This window comes from Rana temporaria, chromosome 1, assembly GCF_905171775.1.
Source record: "Rana temporaria chromosome 1, aRanTem1.1, whole genome shotgun sequence".
In the NCBI taxonomy this organism is placed as follows: domain Eukaryota; kingdom Metazoa; phylum Chordata; class Amphibia; order Anura; family Ranidae; genus Rana; species Rana temporaria.
Genome location: NC_053489.1, coordinates 416,221,539 through 416,239,830, shown reverse-complemented (window position 1 = coordinate 416,239,830; position 18,292 = coordinate 416,221,539). Strand labels below are relative to the sequence as shown.

The following is an 18,292-nucleotide window of genomic DNA, read 5'->3' as shown; positions in this document are numbered from 1 at the left end:
GCTTGCATCAATTTTAATTGTCTGTGACAAATGCATATATAATATAACCTTTTATAAAAAGGTAAACCCTATTTAATATTTTGCATTTTTGAAAGGCATGTAACCTCTGTCAAGTTTTTATATATTTTTTTTTTATTTTTTTTTATTGTGTCCCCGTTTATAAAGATTCACTCCTATATTTGTCCTGGTGACCATTGTTGGACAAAACATTATAGGGGGGTAAACCCAACTTTTAAGAGTTGTAATGGGAGCAATTGCGTGTACAGTATATCATCCAGTGGAGACAAATTTTAGAACTTTCGATGATGAGATTTCCCTATACTTTCTGCTAAATCTTTAGGACAGGAAATGAAGTAAAATCTCCCCAATAAGACATTCGGTGGTTATAGAAAATATATTTTTTTTTTTATAAATTTTTTTTTTTTTTTTTTTTTATATATCCAGCTGTATTCACAAGTTTCTCCTTCAACCACTTTTTGCTTTGTGCCATTGTCATGTTGGAAGGTAAACCTTCTTCCCATTGACAACTTTCTGGCAGAAGTCAGCAGATTTTCCTCAAGAGTTTGATATTTTTTTTTATCCTGACAAGTGCTCCAGTCCCTGAAGTAGAGATATGCCTCCATAACAGTATATTACCACCTCCATGCTTTACTGTAAGGATGGTGAGCTGTATTGGATTTCCGCCAGACCTTGTTTGGTGTTGAGGCCAAATCATTAAATTTTAGTCTCATCTGGCCATAACACCTTTTTCCACGTGGCCTCAGAATCTTCAAGGTGCTTTTTTTAAGGTGGTCAGATGAGACAAAACATATTTGGAATCAACACCAAGCGATATGTCCAATACCGTTCACCTTATGTTTTATTTTTATTTTATTAATTTTTTACACCAAAAGGTGATGGGGAAGAAAGCCCTGTGATTGACAGCCTTTGCTCTTTTTGTGTGTTGTGTGAGGAGGTGTTTGTCCCCTCTCTCCCCAATTGGCTCTCACTGAGCTCTGCTATCAGCATGAATCATGTCTGACAAGTTTTCCTGACACCACGAGGATAAAAGGTATGGGGAGGGACCTCCAGCAGATTGACCACCTCAACTCTGTTCCTGTGTCCCTTCACTCTAATCGGCTCTCCGAACTCTCCTCACTAAGCTCTGAAGAGTGTAACTTCAGCTTTCCGCCCCCTGCTTTTTTAAAGCTCAGACATGCTATATAAATTCTGGACTTTAAACCGCTTTATAGAAGGAAAAGTCACAGATAAACAGGTACAACGTATGTAGAAGGATTTTTATTCATTTTTTAATCTCTGTGCGTCTCCTAAAGGCCATTACTTTCATTGGGTATATGTAAGGGTATATAACCACTTTAAAGCGGGGGTTCACCCTATCGACGGGAAAATTTTTTTTTTTTTTTATTTTACCTTAAAATCAGGCATTGTAGCGCGAGCTACAGTATGCCTGTCACAAATTTTTTACCGCCGTACTCGCCTTGTAGTCGTCCATCGAAGATTCCGGGGAATGGGCGTGCCTATGGAGACGGAGGATGATTGACGGCCGGCTCTGGCGCGTCACGCTTCTCCGGAAATAGCCGAAATAGGCTCGGTCTTCACGACGCGTGCGCATAGCCTGTGCGCAGGCGCCGTGAAGAGCCGAGACCTACTCCGGCTGTCTTCGGGGAGAGTGACGTGCCAGGGCCGGCCGTCAATCATCCTCCCTCTCCATAGGCACGCCCATTCCCCGCGGGAGCCGGAATCTACGATGGACGACTACAAGGTGAGTACGGGGTTAAAAAAATCGGGACAGGCATACTGTAGCTCGCGCTACAATGCCTGTCTCGATGGTAAAATGTGTCGGGGGGGGGGGGGGGGGTGAACTACCGCTTTAAGGTTACAATCTCTGGTTGCAAATTTTCCCTTCAGACACCTACAGTATTTGCTTATAATACCACAGCTGTAGATATATTGTGGCATTTGCATCATGTTGTCTAGAGGTTTTTGACCACAACAGTGAAATTATAAATACCATTTGGTTGCATGATAGGTGTAGTTAATTATAACTCTGGCCTGGGATAGAACTTGCAAGCTATACAAAAAAGATGTCTGCATTTGTGTCCTAGAAACAAAGTATGTTCTACTTCAGCATTAGAATAGTTTTAAATGGAGCACTACTGTAGACTTTTTCCTTATTCGTAATGTGAAGATGCTTCTTTATCATAGTATACCTACCTTGCTTAATTGGAAGTCTCAGCAGTTTCTCTCAAGAGACCCCCTTGGTTCTTTCAGAACAGCCTGTATTGTTTGCAACAGGTTGCATGGAGAATTCTTTGGGATTTCAGTCAATGCATACATATTGGTATCATGCACTGCCTTTTTGTTTGGTGACCACATATTTTGTTATGGGGAGCTCCATCTGATGCCAGAAGTGCTACCAGTTTAAGGACTGTGCAGTGTACTTAAGTATTTTGCAGCCATTATAAAGTTTTTGGACCCAGTTGGAGATGAACGCTTTGTGATGACGCATTATCTTGTTGGAAGTAAACTGGGAGTGAGGTGTACATGTGGTCAGCAACTGTAGTCTGGGATGGTTGGACCCCATATTTCTTGTAAGACAGATTTAAAGTGGATCTATAACCAAAAGTCTTGTATAGGGTAAGTGAGGGTTCAAGGTTGTTTTTCTACTTGGCGTAGAGAGGCAATGGAAAATGAGGAAGGAATTGCACCAAAGCTCCGCTGACAACTGTAAAATGTTGGCTTTCCCAACACATTCTGCCACAGTGTCAATGATCAACCAGGACAAATATAAATGATGAATCTTCCCAGTGGAAACACGTACAGTAATAAAAACTTGACAGCTTCTAACCCCTCACTACTATATGCAAAAACAATATTATATTACACTTGAGTTGAATTTTCTGCCTAATCACTTACATAGTGTTACTCCTGAGAGCTATTTAAATCTTCATGGTTGGGCATACAACTAAGATATAGAAATCATGTATTCCATATACCGTAACTATCTTGGAAATCAATTGTTTTCTAAATGTGTGCAAACGCTCATCTGGCATTGATATTTGAACTAAAAAAATGTGTTGTTTTTTTTGTTTTTTTTTTTCCATTACAGCAATGCTATTGGGCCCCTAGTTGCTTTGTGGTTAATATACCAACAGGGAGGAGTAATGCAAGACGCCTCTACACCTGTGTGGCTGCTCCTGTATGGGGGCGTGGGTATTTGTGCTGGACTCTGGGTATGGGGTCGGCGAGTTATCCAGACAATGGGTAAAGATCTTACCCCAATAACACCATCAAGGTAAATATTGTACATGCTATTCTGGCTATTTTGTATTTGTGTGTTTGTTTTGTTTTTTTTTCCTTTTCCAATTGAAGAATGGTTGATTAAGCTAGGGGCTTAAGCCTCATACACGCTGCCGTCAGAACAATCAGTTTAGAGCTCTCAGCCATTGGCTTAGAACGCTGTTTAGGAGCCGGTCATCAGAACCTTTTAAGTCATGCTCCTTCGTCCAGGAGCTGGCCGAACCAGCTGCAGTACACATGGGCCAAATGTCAATCGAAACCGGCCAACACTGCACGGCATTTTTTACGCATGTGATCAAAATCTTAAACCATAAGCAATCATTTTATATATTATCCTTTTTGAAGTCCTATGATTGTCTGTGGGTAACTTGAGGCTAAAACAATTGGATTTTATGGAACAAGCTAGTCCATTTGATCGTCCAGAGCCAACATGTCTTATAAAGACAGAGGCAATAGCTTATACCAGGGTTTCTTAACTAGGGTTTAGGAATGGGCCCGGGCATGTTCGGATCAAATCCCACTAGGAAGAGGCACTGCACACAGCCAATCGTAGGCAACGTGCGTGCACGCTCGCATGCGCAGCTGCCGGTCGGTAAATGTCTTACTGCCTATGATTGGCGGTGTGCAGTGACGGCTTCCTTTCGGGGTCCCTTGAACAATTTCTTCCTCTCAGATAGTGTGTTTTGGTTTGTGGTGTTCAGTGTAGTTCTCCTTTTAATAACCTTGTGTACACACTTGTTGAAAGAAAATGTGAGATTGAATTGTAAAGCGTTTGTGAAGCCAATATCTTTAATGGTGGGATGGCTAGAACCGCTGTCAGGGTTTTAATGCACTCTGTGTCCCTGCTGGGGAGATTACCCCTCACTGTTGGTCCTGGTGAGAGTTGTCTCTAGTATAGAAAGTCCAAAATGTTCTTCTAATATCAGGAGATGAGTGGAAATCATCCAACAAGGTGAATATCCTCTTACTTTAGAGTAATCTTTGTTTACTGTCTTCCAGCTATTTCTCTGGGACAGAAAATGAAGGGATTTATTCCCAATGGGACACAGACAGAAAATAAAAATTAAACCCACGCGACCATGTGATTAGAAGTAAAAAAAAAAAAAAGTGCTTCCCAATTAAAAACCTTAAACTGCAGCAGAACCATGTGGGGTATATAGTGAGGAATAGAAGTATTTTACAGCTTCCTGATATACGGTAGTTTTTGGAGCATGCACAGAGTGGCAAGGAGGCAATTGGGTATTGCCTACCATAGTGATGCCACTCTAAATGGGGCACTCTGTTGAGCTGGCAGTATTGTCATATAATTTCAAGCCAATAAAAGATTTTTAAAAGAGTAGAAAACTTAGTGTTTGGGATTACTACACTTTTTAGTGCATTTTAAAAGATCTACAATAATAACCTGAATGCTCTAAAGATGACCTATAGCCTTTTTAATGTTTTTAGCTCTGTATGTGAAGAACCGCTCTACATGTAAATGACTATTACAATGTGTGCCAATATTTAAAAAAATGCCTGAATTTCTGTATATTTTGTAGCGGTATATAATGAATGAGAATGTCGTCATATTTGCTTATTACTTGAGCAGGTTTTTCTTCCATCCCCCCCACCCCTTTTTTTTTTTTTTTTTTGTCTAATCATTTTTTTTTTACTTCTACTGTCAAATACCAACAGTGCACTTGGTAATTAGACCTATTCATATTGGTCAAGGTTGTAAAGGTACAATTTTTTTTTTTTCCTAAATAGCTTCCTTTTACCTTAGTGCAGTTTAGGGCTGCAACTAATGATTATTTTCTTAATCCCATTGGTTGGCCGATTATTGTTTCGATTAATCGGATAATAGCCTTAAAAAAAGAAAAAAATGCATTTTTTTTTTTTTTGGGCCAATTTGTTGGGCAGATTACAAAACACAAATTTCTGCAAAAACACATTACATGCTTTTCTGCAGATTCTCCATTGAAGTATATTGAACCAAAAAAAAAAAAAAACAATAGCACCGTTTTGCGTTAAGTCCTTGCCCTTTCCAAATATGCAGCAGCTGAAAGAAATCATGCATAGGAAAACATGTAAATGAACTGTCGTGTGTTTCTGCAAAAAACATAGGTCTGACCCCAGGCCTGAGTTTAGTAACATAATGGGGTTAAAAAAACAAAAATAAGTACAAAAAGAGCAAATAATCGCTACTGTAAGGGGGTTCATTTTTTTACTGTGGGACAGTGAAAGTAGTATTTACAGTAGCGATTTGCTTTTTTGTACTATAAAGGGCTATTTTTTTTTTTTAACCCCATTATGTTACTGGCTGATTAATTGATTATGAAAATTGTAATCGATTAATTTCATAATCGATTAGTTGTCAATTAATCGATTAGTTGTTTCGGCCCTAGTGCAGTCCTCCTTCACTTACCGTATTTATCGCGGTATAACGCGCTCCCGCGTATACCGCGCACCCCTAAAGTTGCCCCGAATCCTGTGGGAAAAACGTTTTTTTTTGTACTTCCGGCGTCCTTCTGCGGCTTCGGGTGTCCTCTTCGTCGGGTCCGGCGTCCTCGCGTCCTCCCCGCTCGTTTCCCGCGCCGAGTTTGAATACTGCGCCGACATATACAGAGCGCAGTACACTTGTGTATTGTCGGCAATGCTCGGCTACCCGCGCTGACGTCCTGTACGTCCTGTACGTCCAGGACGTCAGCGCGGGAGGAGCCGAGACTGCCCAACAATACACGCGTGTACTGCGCAGTATTCAAACTCGGCGTGGGAAAGCGGGTATCGGCGTATACCGCGCACCCACGATTTTGCCCTGATTTTCAGGGCAAAAAAGTGCGCGGTATACGCCGATAAATACGGTACCTCATCCTTCGATTTTTGCTTTTAAATGTCCTTATTTCTTCTGAGAAATCCTCACTTCATGTTCTTCTTCCTCTAACTCCACACAGTAATGCAAAGCTTTCTCCCTGGTGTGGAGTATCGTGCTCGCCCCCTCCCTTGGTCTACAGGAGGGTCAGGACGCTCTCTACATTGCAGATGGAGAAAGGAGCTGTGTGTTGGTGGGCTTCCTGACTATCCTGTAGTCCAAGGGAGGGGGTGAGCACGACACTCCACACCTGGAAGAAAGCCTTGCATTACTGTGTGGAGTTAGACAGAAGAACAGGAAATAAGGACTTTTAAAACAAAATGGAAGGATGAGGTAAGTGAAGGAAGACTGCACTAAGGTAAAGGAAGCTATTTAGGAAAAAAAAATTGTACCTTTACAACCCCTTTAACTAGAGTTCACCATTATTAATGCCAAGAAATGTGTACCTTCTAAATAATTTTTCATACCCCCTGAAATTTTCCACATTTTGTCATGTTGCAACCAAAAATTTTAATGTCTTTTATTGGGATTTTATGTGGTAGACCAACACATTGCGGCACATAATTGTAACGTGGAAGGAAAATGATAAATGGTTTTCAATTTATTTTTTTATATTATAAATATCTGAAAAGTGTGGCATGCATTTGTATTCAGCCCCCTTTACTCTGATACTCGTAACTAAAATCCAGTGGAACCAATTGCCTTCAGAAGTCACCTAATTAGTAAATAGTCCAGCTGTGTAATTTTAATCTCGGTATAAATACAGCTGTTCTATGAAGCCCTCAGAGGTTTGTTGGAGAACCTTCATGAACAAACCGCATCATGAAGGCGAAGGAACACACCAGATAGGTCAGCGATAATGTTGTGGAGAAGTTTTAAAGCAGGGTTAGGTTATAATAAAAATATCCCATGCTTTGTTCATCTCACGGAGCACTGTTCAATCCTTCGGAAAAATGGAAAGTTTGGCACAACTGAAAACCTACCAAGACATGGCCGTCCACCTAAACTGACAGGCTGGGCAAGGAGGGCATTAATCAGAGAAACAGCCAAGAGGCCCATGGTAACTCTGGAGGTGCTGCAGAGATCCACAGCTCAGGTGGGAGAATCTGTCCCAAGGACAACTATTAGTCATGCACTCCACAAATCTGGCCTTTATGGAAGAGTGGCAAGAAGTCCCATTTACGGCTTGCGAGAAACAATGTGGGGGACATGGCAAATGTGGAAGAAGGTGCTCTTGACAGATGAGAACAATGTGTGGTGGAAAACTAACACTGCACATCACCCTGAACACACCATTCCCACCTTGAAACTTGGTGGTGGCAGCATCATGTTGTGGGGATGCTTTTCTTCAGCAGGGACAGGGAAGCTGGTCAGAGTTGATGGGAAGATGGATGGAGCCAAATACAGGACAATCTTGGAAGAAAACCTTAGTCTTAAGTCTGCAAAAGACTTGAGACTGAAGGTTCACCTTCCAGCAGGACAACAACCCTAAACTTTCAGCCAGAGCAATAATTGAATGTTTTAGATCAAAGCATATTCATGGACCAGTCAGTCCAGACCTAAAGCGAATTGAGAATCTCTGGCAAGACTTGAAAATTGCTGTTCACAGATGCTCTCCATCCAATCTAACAGAGCTTGAGCTATTTTGCATAGAAGAATGGACAAAAATTTCACTCTAGATGTGCAAAGCTGGTAGAGTCATCCCCAAAAAGACTTGCAGCTGTAATTGCATCAAAGGTGGTTCTACAAAGTATTGCATACAAATGCACGCCACACTTTTCACATATTTGTAAAACCATTTTGAAAAGCATTTATCATTTTCCTTTCATTTCACAATTATGTGCCACTTTCTGTTGGTCTATCACATAAATACCCAATAAAATACATTTACGTTTTTGGTTGTAAAATTACAAAATGTGGAAAATTTCAAGGGGTATCAATACTTTTTCAAGGCACTGTGTATTCTTTAAGTCGCACCTTTTGACAGCTGTCGCCAAAACAGATGTTCCGGTTATATGAATTTTCATATGGAATTATTTCACATTCCACAAAAAGTTCTTGTGCATTTCGGTCAACGCTGTATTCTTCTAGTCCTGGATTTATTCCTAGAAATATATAGATATGCATCTTTGTCTGTAAGCTGATTGTCTGCCGTACAACATTCTGTGAAGACAACTATTCCGGTAAGAAAATGTGTTAAAGACCTGCAGAGCAGGTTGACAGTTGCAAGCAAAATGTGACTTTTAAGTGTTTTCTTATGCTTCCTGCAGTGGTTTCACTATTGAGTTGGCTTCGGCGTTCACAGTTGTGGTAGCTTCAAATATTGGACTCCCTATCAGTACCACACACTGCAAGGTATGCCTTTGTCATGTGACTGCTGCTGGAGTAGTTCAACTATCCAATTTCCCCTTCTGTGGTTAAGATCAGTGTTTAGTGGCACAAGGTTATCCGATAAAGAACCGTCCTGAATAATTTTTATGCCTGCTTCTATTGCCCAAGTTAACACATGGGTATACATGAGTATAAAGTTTGCATAAACAGATTGGTATTTGGTAAGACACTAGCAATACTGGCTTACCTTTAGCCATAAACACAACATATAAAGTTTTACATCAGTATAATCCGGTTAAAGAGCAATGCATATTCCACTTGTGCTACTAAACATTTGATCTACAGCCAGTCACTGAGAACTGCATGCTCTCCTGTTGTTACATTCACTAGTCTCAGTTGATGCATGGCATGTGGTTCCTGCTTATGTCTTTCACTCTTCAGACTATTTTTTTGTAATTTTGTTCCCTCTACAGTGGATTTTGCATTGAAGTTATGTGTGCGCTAACTGTACTAGTATCCTCTAATGTGGGCATACCCATAAGCTCCACTCATTGCAAGGTATTGGGTTTGCAGTGGTAAAGGACAGTATATTTTTCTGTTAATGCTAAAAATTGAACAGATGGCTGGTCATTGCATTTGCCTTCATGTGTTAAAGCCCAATTCTAGCAACAACCACACAAAAAACAAAAAAGGGTTAAATGCTTATTAATTTTAAGAGGTTGCAGAGGAGGCTGTATTACTTGCCTGAATTTCTGTCTCTGCAAGTGCTGGCACTATTCTCCTTTCTCTGAAGCTCTTGTTTGTGGATAGAGCCTCTGCATCGCCACATACAGTGCAGGGTTACAAACCCTACATTGTACGAGGTAGAGGCAGGAATACGACCACAGCTATCAGTGGCTCACAGAGGTGGCTGCGGTGGACTGGTCAAACTAATTGAGGTGGCTTGCTAGAGTGAGTAGAAGGTAAAGAAACACGGCTTCTTTTGCAACCCCCTAGATTTAAAAATCATTTAGTCCTATGGGGGTTGGGGATGGGAACTGTGTAAGGGTGGTTGGTCTAAAATGCATCAATAACATTTGTGGGGAAAAAAATAGTTTTTAGTTGAGTACATATTAAACATTGCATATTTCATAGGTGGCACTTGTAGCCATCAGGTGGTACTTTTGAAGCCATTACCCAAGGTTTGTTGAAGGCTTTTTTTTTTTTTTTTTTTTTTTTTTTTTTTTAACTACTGAATAGGTTGCATTTCCTGTATTGTAAATATACTTCAGTAGCAGGATGTGAGATTAAGGGCCCATTCACACTGACCTGTAGCTCAAACCACGGCTGCCAGCAGAGCGCATTCAGCTGCAGAGCAGTGCGGCAGGGGTCAGTGTGGTGGATGGTAAACGCATGATCATGATTGTGTATGCAAAGTAAACATAGGTTCGCCTTACTAATTAACATTTACTTTGGAAAATAAACAATTTAAAATTTGACAGCTGCTACTGATTCTACATTGCCTGAATGCATTTATACTTTAACCACTTCCCTACCGCCGGCCGTCGTATGACGTCCTGGACTTTCGGGGGGGATATCTGAATGATGCCTGCTGCTACAGGCATCGTTCAGATATAATTTTTTTGCAGCCGGCGATTCTGTGCACGATAACAATCATATCGGCAGTTCCGCCACTTGATCGTTCTTATAGGCAATGGAATGGGGTGCTTCTCAGGGCTCTCCAGTGCCATTGGGGGCCCGTAGAACGAATGAGCCGGCACCGGATGAGGACGATGGAGATTTCCGGTGACTAGATGGTCACCTGTCATCTCTAGGACTGTCGGAAGCCCGGGGGCGACGTTGTGCCGTCACACCTGGGATCCCAGATGTAAACAAAGCCGCGATCGCGGCTGTCGGCATGAGATCGGTAAAAAAAAAAAATTCTCGATCTCGTGCTTTCCAGCCTGGAGGAGAGATGTGGGGTCTTATTGACCCCGCCTCTCTCCATTAAGAGGACCTGTCACAATAGATTCCTATTACAAGGGATGTTTACATTCCTTGTAATAGGAATACAATTTATCAAAAAAATAAAGATGTAAAAAAAGTTTAAAAATTAAGTAAAATAAAAAAAATAATAATAAAAAACTTAAAACGCCTCTGTCCCCCGGTAGCTCACGCTCAGAAGTGAACACACACGCAAGTCCTGCCCACATATGTAAATGCTGTTCAAACCACACATGTGAGGTATCGCCGTGTGCGTTAGAGCGTGTGCAACAATTCTAGCACTAGACCTCCTCTGTAACGCTAAACTGGTAACCTGTAAAAAAAAATTAAAGTGGCGCCTATGGAGAGTAAGTACTGAAGTTGTGCGCCATTCCACGAGTGTTCGCAATTTTTAAAGCGGTGTAACATCTTTCACATTATACAAAAAAATTGGGCTAACTTTACTTTTGTTTTTTAATTCATGAAAAAAAATAATTCTCCAAAAAATTGTGTTTAAAAAATGATTGCGCAAATACCGTGCGAGGTGATAAAAAGTTGCAATGACCGCCACTTTATTCCCTAGGGTGTCTGCTAAAAAAACATATTTTTGGGGGTTCTGAATAATTTTCTAGCCAAAAAAAGATGATTTTTACATTAAGAAGTGCCAGAAAAGGCCCGGTAGGGAAGTGGTTAAGAACTCGCCAGTCAATTGCAGTGCGCTTTGTCTGGAGAATGGTTTCAATAGGCTGGTGTCATGGACCTGGCCTTGCAGTGCTAGAATGTTTCTACTTAAAATCCTAATTCGTGTTGGCTTTTGTCGCTTTCTCACTCTAAATATTACTGCCCGCTCCCAGGCTACGTGTTGGTGTACAGTAGGAAACGTGTCAACAGGGCAAAATAAAATATCACCCATTCGATGATGTACAGTGGGGAAAATTAATTTGATCCCCTGCAGATTTGATAAGTTTGCCCACTTACAAAGAAAAGAAGGGTCTATAATTTTATCATAGGTGTATTTTAACCACTTGCCGACCAGCCACCACAGTTGTACTGCGGCAGGTTGGCTCGGCTGCGCAAATTTCCATAGGTGTAAGTTGGGCTCGTACACGGCAATCTGTGGTCGCGCGCATGTCACCCATTGGCCAGCAGGGGATCTAATCGGCGTGTCCGACCAACTCTGTCCGACAGCTGCTCGCAATTGTTCCCCACAGTGACAGAACGGGAATCTGCTTTGTTTACTATGGTAGATCTCTGTTCTGACAGGGGATGACGCACAGATCCTGCTATGCAGGAAGGATCTGTGTGGTGTTCAGGCAGCCCATCCCCCACACACTTGGAACACAGTGAGGGAACAAATTTGACCCCTTGATCGCCCCTGATGTTAACCCCTTCACTGCCAGTGCCGTTGGTACAATGTCAGTGCGTATGTTTTTCACTGATCATTGTAATCGTGTGTGTATGTGTAGACAACGTCGTAAAACCGTGCAATTGTCATTTAAAGCGACGCAGTACTGTATTGCATAAAAGGGCCTGGTCGGGAAGTGGGTAAATCCTTCCGGGTCTGAAGTGGTTAAATGAGAGACAGAATATCAACTAAAAACACATGATACAAATGTTATAAATTGAGTCGCAGTTCAGTGAGCAAAATAAGTATTTGATCCCCAAGCAAAACATGACTTGGGACTTGGTGTAGAAACCTTTTGTTGGCAAGCTTAGAGGTAAGGTTTTTGTTGTAGTTGGTTACCAGGTTTACACACATCTAGGGAGGTAATTGTAGTGATCTCAAAGTATATAGAGTCCAGTAGATTAGATAATTGATATTTAGATGTTAGTATGATGACTATAAATTAGTTGTTCTGCAGCAACACAGGCTCAGAGAGTGTATTTTATTTTTACTTCCAATAACGAACAAAGTCCAAAGTCCACAGACGATACAAAATCCAACAGAGCATATAATTCAAATCTCTTCCTAGACCTGTGCCATATTTCTCAGTGACGAGACAAAACTGAATGCCAGCTTGAATGTCTCAAAAACTGGTCTCACACTGGAGGGAGGGGTTCTTCCAGGTCTACCAAATGTTTCCCTGAATGAATACCCCCTCAAGTCTAATTACCATCAATAAATACTTCCTAACGTATGTAAGCAATTTACCCTTTGAGGCAGGCCATACCTCTTTCAGAGTGACAGGTAATGACCCCAGCCGGAGTCACTAGTTGGTATACATCCTTGCATACTAATAAGCTCCCTCTAATAAGTAATTAGATTACATGTGGCCTGAGTAATGGTTTGATGTGTAAAATAGACCCATCCTGTCTCTGCCTATTGACAAGCGCCTTTTGATGTGTAACATGTAATTACAGGTTTGATGTGTAAAATAGACCCATCCTGGACTGAAAACTGGCCTGGTCAATTTTGGACTTATAATATACTAATACAACATTTTATATATATATATAATATATATATACACATACATACATACATACATACATACATTCCGCATAAATCGACCAACATATATTACAACAGTATTTTGTTCCACTCTACAGATCTTCTCTAAAGCCTTAAGGTTTTTTGGCAACTCAGTGTTTCAGCTCTCTCCATACACTTTGTTGGATTAAGACTTGGAGACTGGCAAAGCCACTCCATAACCTTAAAGGGGTTCTATGCATTAAGGTGAGAAAACTTCTGACACTGACCAGCCACCCAATCTCCCCCCCGTTTTACTCGCCTGAACCTGTTTGTTCCCTCGGCGGAGATGCGCTGTACCTCTCTGCCCAGGGTTTTCAGCTCTTGATTGGTTGGATAGCAGCGCAGCCATTGGCTCCCACTGCTGTCAATCAAATCCAATGACGCAGGCATCGGGGGGCAGGGCCGAGTCTAGCATTATGTGTCTATGCACGCAAATGCTGGACATGGGAGCACGCTCGCAAGGTTTACCGATGCGAGGAGGAGCAGTGAGCACGGCCGTGGGGCCCCAGAAGACCACCTCTGCAGTTTTCTTCCTCCAAACACGGTGAGTCAAGTTAATGCCGAAGAGCTTAATTTTGGGCACGGCACACCGCACAACACGCCCAATCCTTCTCTGAATCCTTTAGACCCCTTTCACACTGAGTTTTTCAGGCAGTATAGCGCTGCTATACCGCCTGAAAAACTCCTGCACTGCATACTCAATGTGAAAGCCCGAGGGCTTTCACACTGAGGCGATGCGCTGTCGGGAGAGAAAAAAAATCTCCTGCCAGCAGCATCTTTGGAGCGGCGTGTTTACCGCTCCTTCACTGCTCCTTCCCATTTAAAACAATGGGAAACCGCGGCAATACCGCCCGCAATGCGCCTCTGCAGAGGCGCATTGCGGGCGGTATTAACCCTTTATCGGCCGCTAGCGGGGGTTAATACCGCACCGCTAGCGGCCGAATCCCGCGGCAAATCCGACGGTATAGTGCCGCTATTTTTAGCACCGCCACCGCGCCTCCCGCCCCAGTGTGAAAGGGGCCTTTTTAGATGTTCATTGGCAAACTTCAGATGGGCCTTTACATGTGCCTTGAGGAGGGAGACCTTGTTGGTGCTGCAGGATTTCAATCTATGGCAGCATATTGTGTTACCAATGTTTTGTTTGGTGACACTGATCCCAACTGCCTTGATCATTCACAAGTTCCTCCGGTGTAGTTCTGGGCTGATCCCTCCTTTTTTTTCTCATGATCATCCTTACCCCATGAAACAAAATCTTGCATGGAGCTCCTGCCGAGGGCAGTTGTTAGTTAGTTATTTTGTTTTTCTTCTATTTGTGAATAATTGCTCCAACAGTTGTCTCCTCACCAAGCTTCTTGCTGATGGTCTTGTAGCCCATTCCAGCCTTGTGCAGGTCTACAATCTTGTCCTTGATGTCCTTTGACAGCTCTTTGGTCTTTCCCATGATGATGAGCTTTAAATAGAAGAAGGTTTCTGTGGACAGGTGTCTTTCATACAATGAGTTGTCGTCCTTTGAAGCACAGCCTTAAATTGACAGGACTAATCTGTGTACCACATAATCATATACTGTAGCCAGTCTGTGGGAGACAGAATTATCATTGGTTGGTAGGGGATGAAATACTTGTATTACTCGCTGAACTGCAGCTCAATTCATTTGTATTGTGTGTTTTTTTTGGTTGATATTCTGTCTCTATCATCTAAAATACACCTACGATTAAAAAAAAATGATGGACCCTTAATTTCTTTGTAAGTGGGCAAACTTGTAAGATCTGCAGAGGATCAAATAATTCTCACTGCTGTATATGTATGTGTTCTGTCGCTGCACATACAGTGAAATGTTTGGTTGTTGCAAGTGTTGCTTTATTAAAGGCAAAATGCTGAAATGATTTGCCAACTGTCTTTTTTTTTTTTTTTTTTTTTTGTATTATATATCTACAAATTATTTCTAACCTGCTTATATTCAATAACTGCTTATTTTCCTTGTCCATGACTAATATTTAACAATTAACTGCTCTTTAAATATGCAAAATTTCTTCTAGGAGCAAAGTTTAGTTCTAGTTGATGCCACTGCTCTCCATTTTATCTACCTGATCATTAGTTCACTTAGTTATTAGTTTACTTTAATATTAATAATAGTATTACAGAATCAATTTTTATTTGCAAACCCATTAAGCTGTAGTGTACCTAACTATATGAATAAAAAAAAAAATGTAGAACAGATCTAACAATTGACATTTATATAACACATTAGATTTTGTCTTATTTTCATTATAGGGTACTTACTTTCATTTTTTCCCTCCCACAAGGTTGGATCAGTGGTGGCTGTTGGTTGGATCCGTTCAAGAAAAGCTGTTGATTGGCATCTGTTTAGGAACATCTTTCTGGCTTGGTTTGTGACTGTACCTGTAGCTGGTCTTTTCAGCGCGGGTGTCATGGCAATCTTCCAGTATGGCATCCTTCCCTATGTCTGATCATGTAACCTCTGACTTCAAAACAAAGATACATTTTCAGTTTTAATGCATACTGGAAATCAGAGCTACAGCAATATTTTAGACCGCTATTCCACCAGCTGCGTGGACAATAACAGGCCCTAATACTTATCAATGCATCATCATCTTGATGTGACTATTCTGCTGTATATAATGTTATGTCATATTGGTGACATGGTGAGATGTGGCTCATTAATATTTAAAAAAAAATTAAATATATATAAAAAATATATATATTTATTTTGAATGCGTATAGTAGGTAACACTACCAGAGTATCACCATTTGGGATGGGAATAATTGCATAGCCTTTTATATCTAGATAAGAGCTGTACATAATGTATTTTTGTGAGTTGTTGTTTTTTTGTTTTTTTTAATATTCAGTAATAATATGGAATATTAAAGATTCCCATGTCTACTTGATAAATACTGTAAGTGATAAGCGAGGTACGGGAGGTATATTTAAGTTTTATACACAGATGTAGGTATATGATGGATTATGTGCTAGAAATACTGGAAAAAAATCATGCAAGATCACAAATTGTAAAGAAAAAAGAAAATGCATCCATTTGCTAGATTTATATGTATAGCAGTTTGCCATTGTAAATGTATAAGCATATTTTCATAGGTGCATTTCCCAAATTTTTTGAGAAGTATAGGAGAGTACCAAAGAAAGTAGGGACTTGCATTACATTATTAGAGATGAGGAGTTGCTTGTGTGTTATGACAGCACTACTTGACTTGTTTTAAAGACTTGGGCAAGATGAATGAAGTTATGAGGCCAAATTAATACTATTAAGTGTGGAGTACCATTAAGGCACACAAGCTTTGAAATGTTTTCTTTTTTTTTTTTTTTTTTTTTTTTTTAGATCTTTAATCATTGGATATTGCATTTGGTTGTAATATGCAAAAAAAAAAAAAAAAACATGTTTAGCGGAAGGTCAGAAAATAGCTGGCTTAAAATTTGATTCAATGATGTAGGCCTAGATGCCTTTTTTTGTTAACCAGTTCACTCAAAAGTTCATAACTGATATTTAAGTCCCAAGCATGTTGTCTATTGGTATAGGTACAAGTTGTTCCTTGATTACCATCTCAATGCCGCTGTATGCATACTGTCTCCCTAATTACCATTTTGTGACTTGCCATCCTCACAAATGGGCCTCTGAATTGGCTAGTTAAAACAAAAATCCAAGTAGGTGATTTAGAATGAACAAAATTACATCTTTACAGTGCACTTGGCTGTAGCAACATTTTTTTTTTTTTTTAATACGAATTACCAGACTATACCTATCATTATAATTGGCCCAGATAAAAACGTACATTATTTAATTTTAACGTTTGGATGATGTGACTTGATTGTAGTTTCCTTTTTAACTTTTATTTTTTAGAATAAAATAAAATCGGCACGCTTGCTAGGCAGCATAATTGCTCAGTGAAAAAAAAAAAAATCCTTTCAGTATTTACTCCAAATGCTCCTCTGCTGCAAAACCAGACTAACACATTGATTTAAAAAGGGAAAATATAAGATATAATCTGATGTTTGTTTAGTTTACTGCCTTAAAGAGTGAATCAACTCATTCCTTTTTAAATGCCTTAAATGGCTCAGCCTTACCCCAACATATCCAGCTATGGTCCAATCATTGGTGTGAAAATCAGAGTTTGGATAACCTGTTATTTGTTACTGAGACCTGCCTCCTCATACGATTGTTACTTAGACTATACCAGCTATTATGTTTCCTTTACCTCTCTTGTTGAGAATGTTTGCCAGCACTCCATGGAACGACGTGAATAGTGTCCAAACGAATGATTTATTGCATGATTACAACACAAGGAGTGTGCAACGTTTCAGAGCCAAACAGGACCCCTTTGTCAGTCATGTGATCATGGCATGCCTTGGGTCCTGCTTGGCTCCGAAACGTTGCACTCTCCTTGTGATCATGCAATAAATCATCCGTTTGGACACTATTTGCGTTGTTCCATGGTGTGCTGGCAAATATTCTCATTGTGACTTGTACCAGTATCCAGCTGGTTGTTGCTACAGCACCCAGATTCAAGAGCTCATCTAGGAATGTGAGCAATGGGAATATGAAGTATGACTTTACCTCTCTTGTGCCGCTCCTTTTCCACAGGGCTGCAAGAATGCTTCATTCATATGCCCAGTGGCTGTATAGCTGCTTTCCCACATACCAGCAGATTCTCAAAACATTCTCAGAAAGTTCTAGTTTATGTTAGAGTAAGGTTAACTCAAGAGCATGAATTTGGCTGTTACCTTAAACTGTATACCTTTACCGAGGCCATTACCATTCATCGAATTCTGCCTTGTCTCGTGTTTTTTTTTTTTTTTTGTCTCATTATCCTGCTAGAAATGGCAGTCCTGGGCGGCGATCTACCTATGGGTAACAACACTTAAGCCCCCTGTGGAATTATCTACAGCATTATTACATATTCAGAATGCCTGTATGTTGTAACACAGCCTTCTCCAGTGGCTCAACATGGTCACTGGGGGGTCAAGGTTTGCCATTTCTGTACCCAGCAGTCTCACAGCCAGCCCTGTCAGTCACAGCTGACTGACAGAAGTGATGGAGCGCAGAAACCAGAAGCAATGTTCTGGCAGCACATCTCCCCACTCACATCCTTATCTGTGATCAGAGTAACGTGAGTGACTGAAAATCATTACAGGTTCTAAGAGGCGAGTTTCTAAAGAAATCTTTGGCAATTTGAAAGGTGCTGCTTCTGCTGTACATACCCGTTTATGTAAAGAAGCCAAGACTTCTGCTTTAATGTCTGCCACAAAGATGAATATATTGAATTTAACTGATGCCTTTAAGGTGACGGGAACCAAATGTTACAAGCAGTTATGTTTTAATCATTGTGAGACATATTCAATTGTATTA

General features: G+C 40.6%; 1 protein-coding gene across 3 annotated transcripts in view; it reads left to right on the top strand.

Annotated features, from left to right (window-relative positions):
* The window catches only part of SLC20A2 (solute carrier family 20 member 2), a 174,242-nt gene extending 157,355 nt beyond the window's left edge, over nt 1-16,887 (top strand). For 2 of the 3 annotated variants that reach the window (XM_040324961.1, XM_040324952.1), the window contains exons 9-11: nt 3,110-3,295; nt 8,419-8,503; nt 15,218-16,887. In XM_040324961.1, the coding sequence (XP_040180895.1) occupies nt 3,110-3,295; nt 8,419-8,503; nt 15,218-15,382 (436 nt within the window). In that variant the 3' untranslated portion in view covers nt 15,383-16,887. Of the gene's footprint in view, nt 1-3,109; nt 3,296-8,418; nt 8,504-8,952; nt 9,038-15,217 lie in introns of all 3 variants that reach the window. The other variant, XM_040324969.1, reaches the window with a different exon arrangement.
* Nucleotides 16,888-18,292: the final 1,405 nt, after the last annotated feature.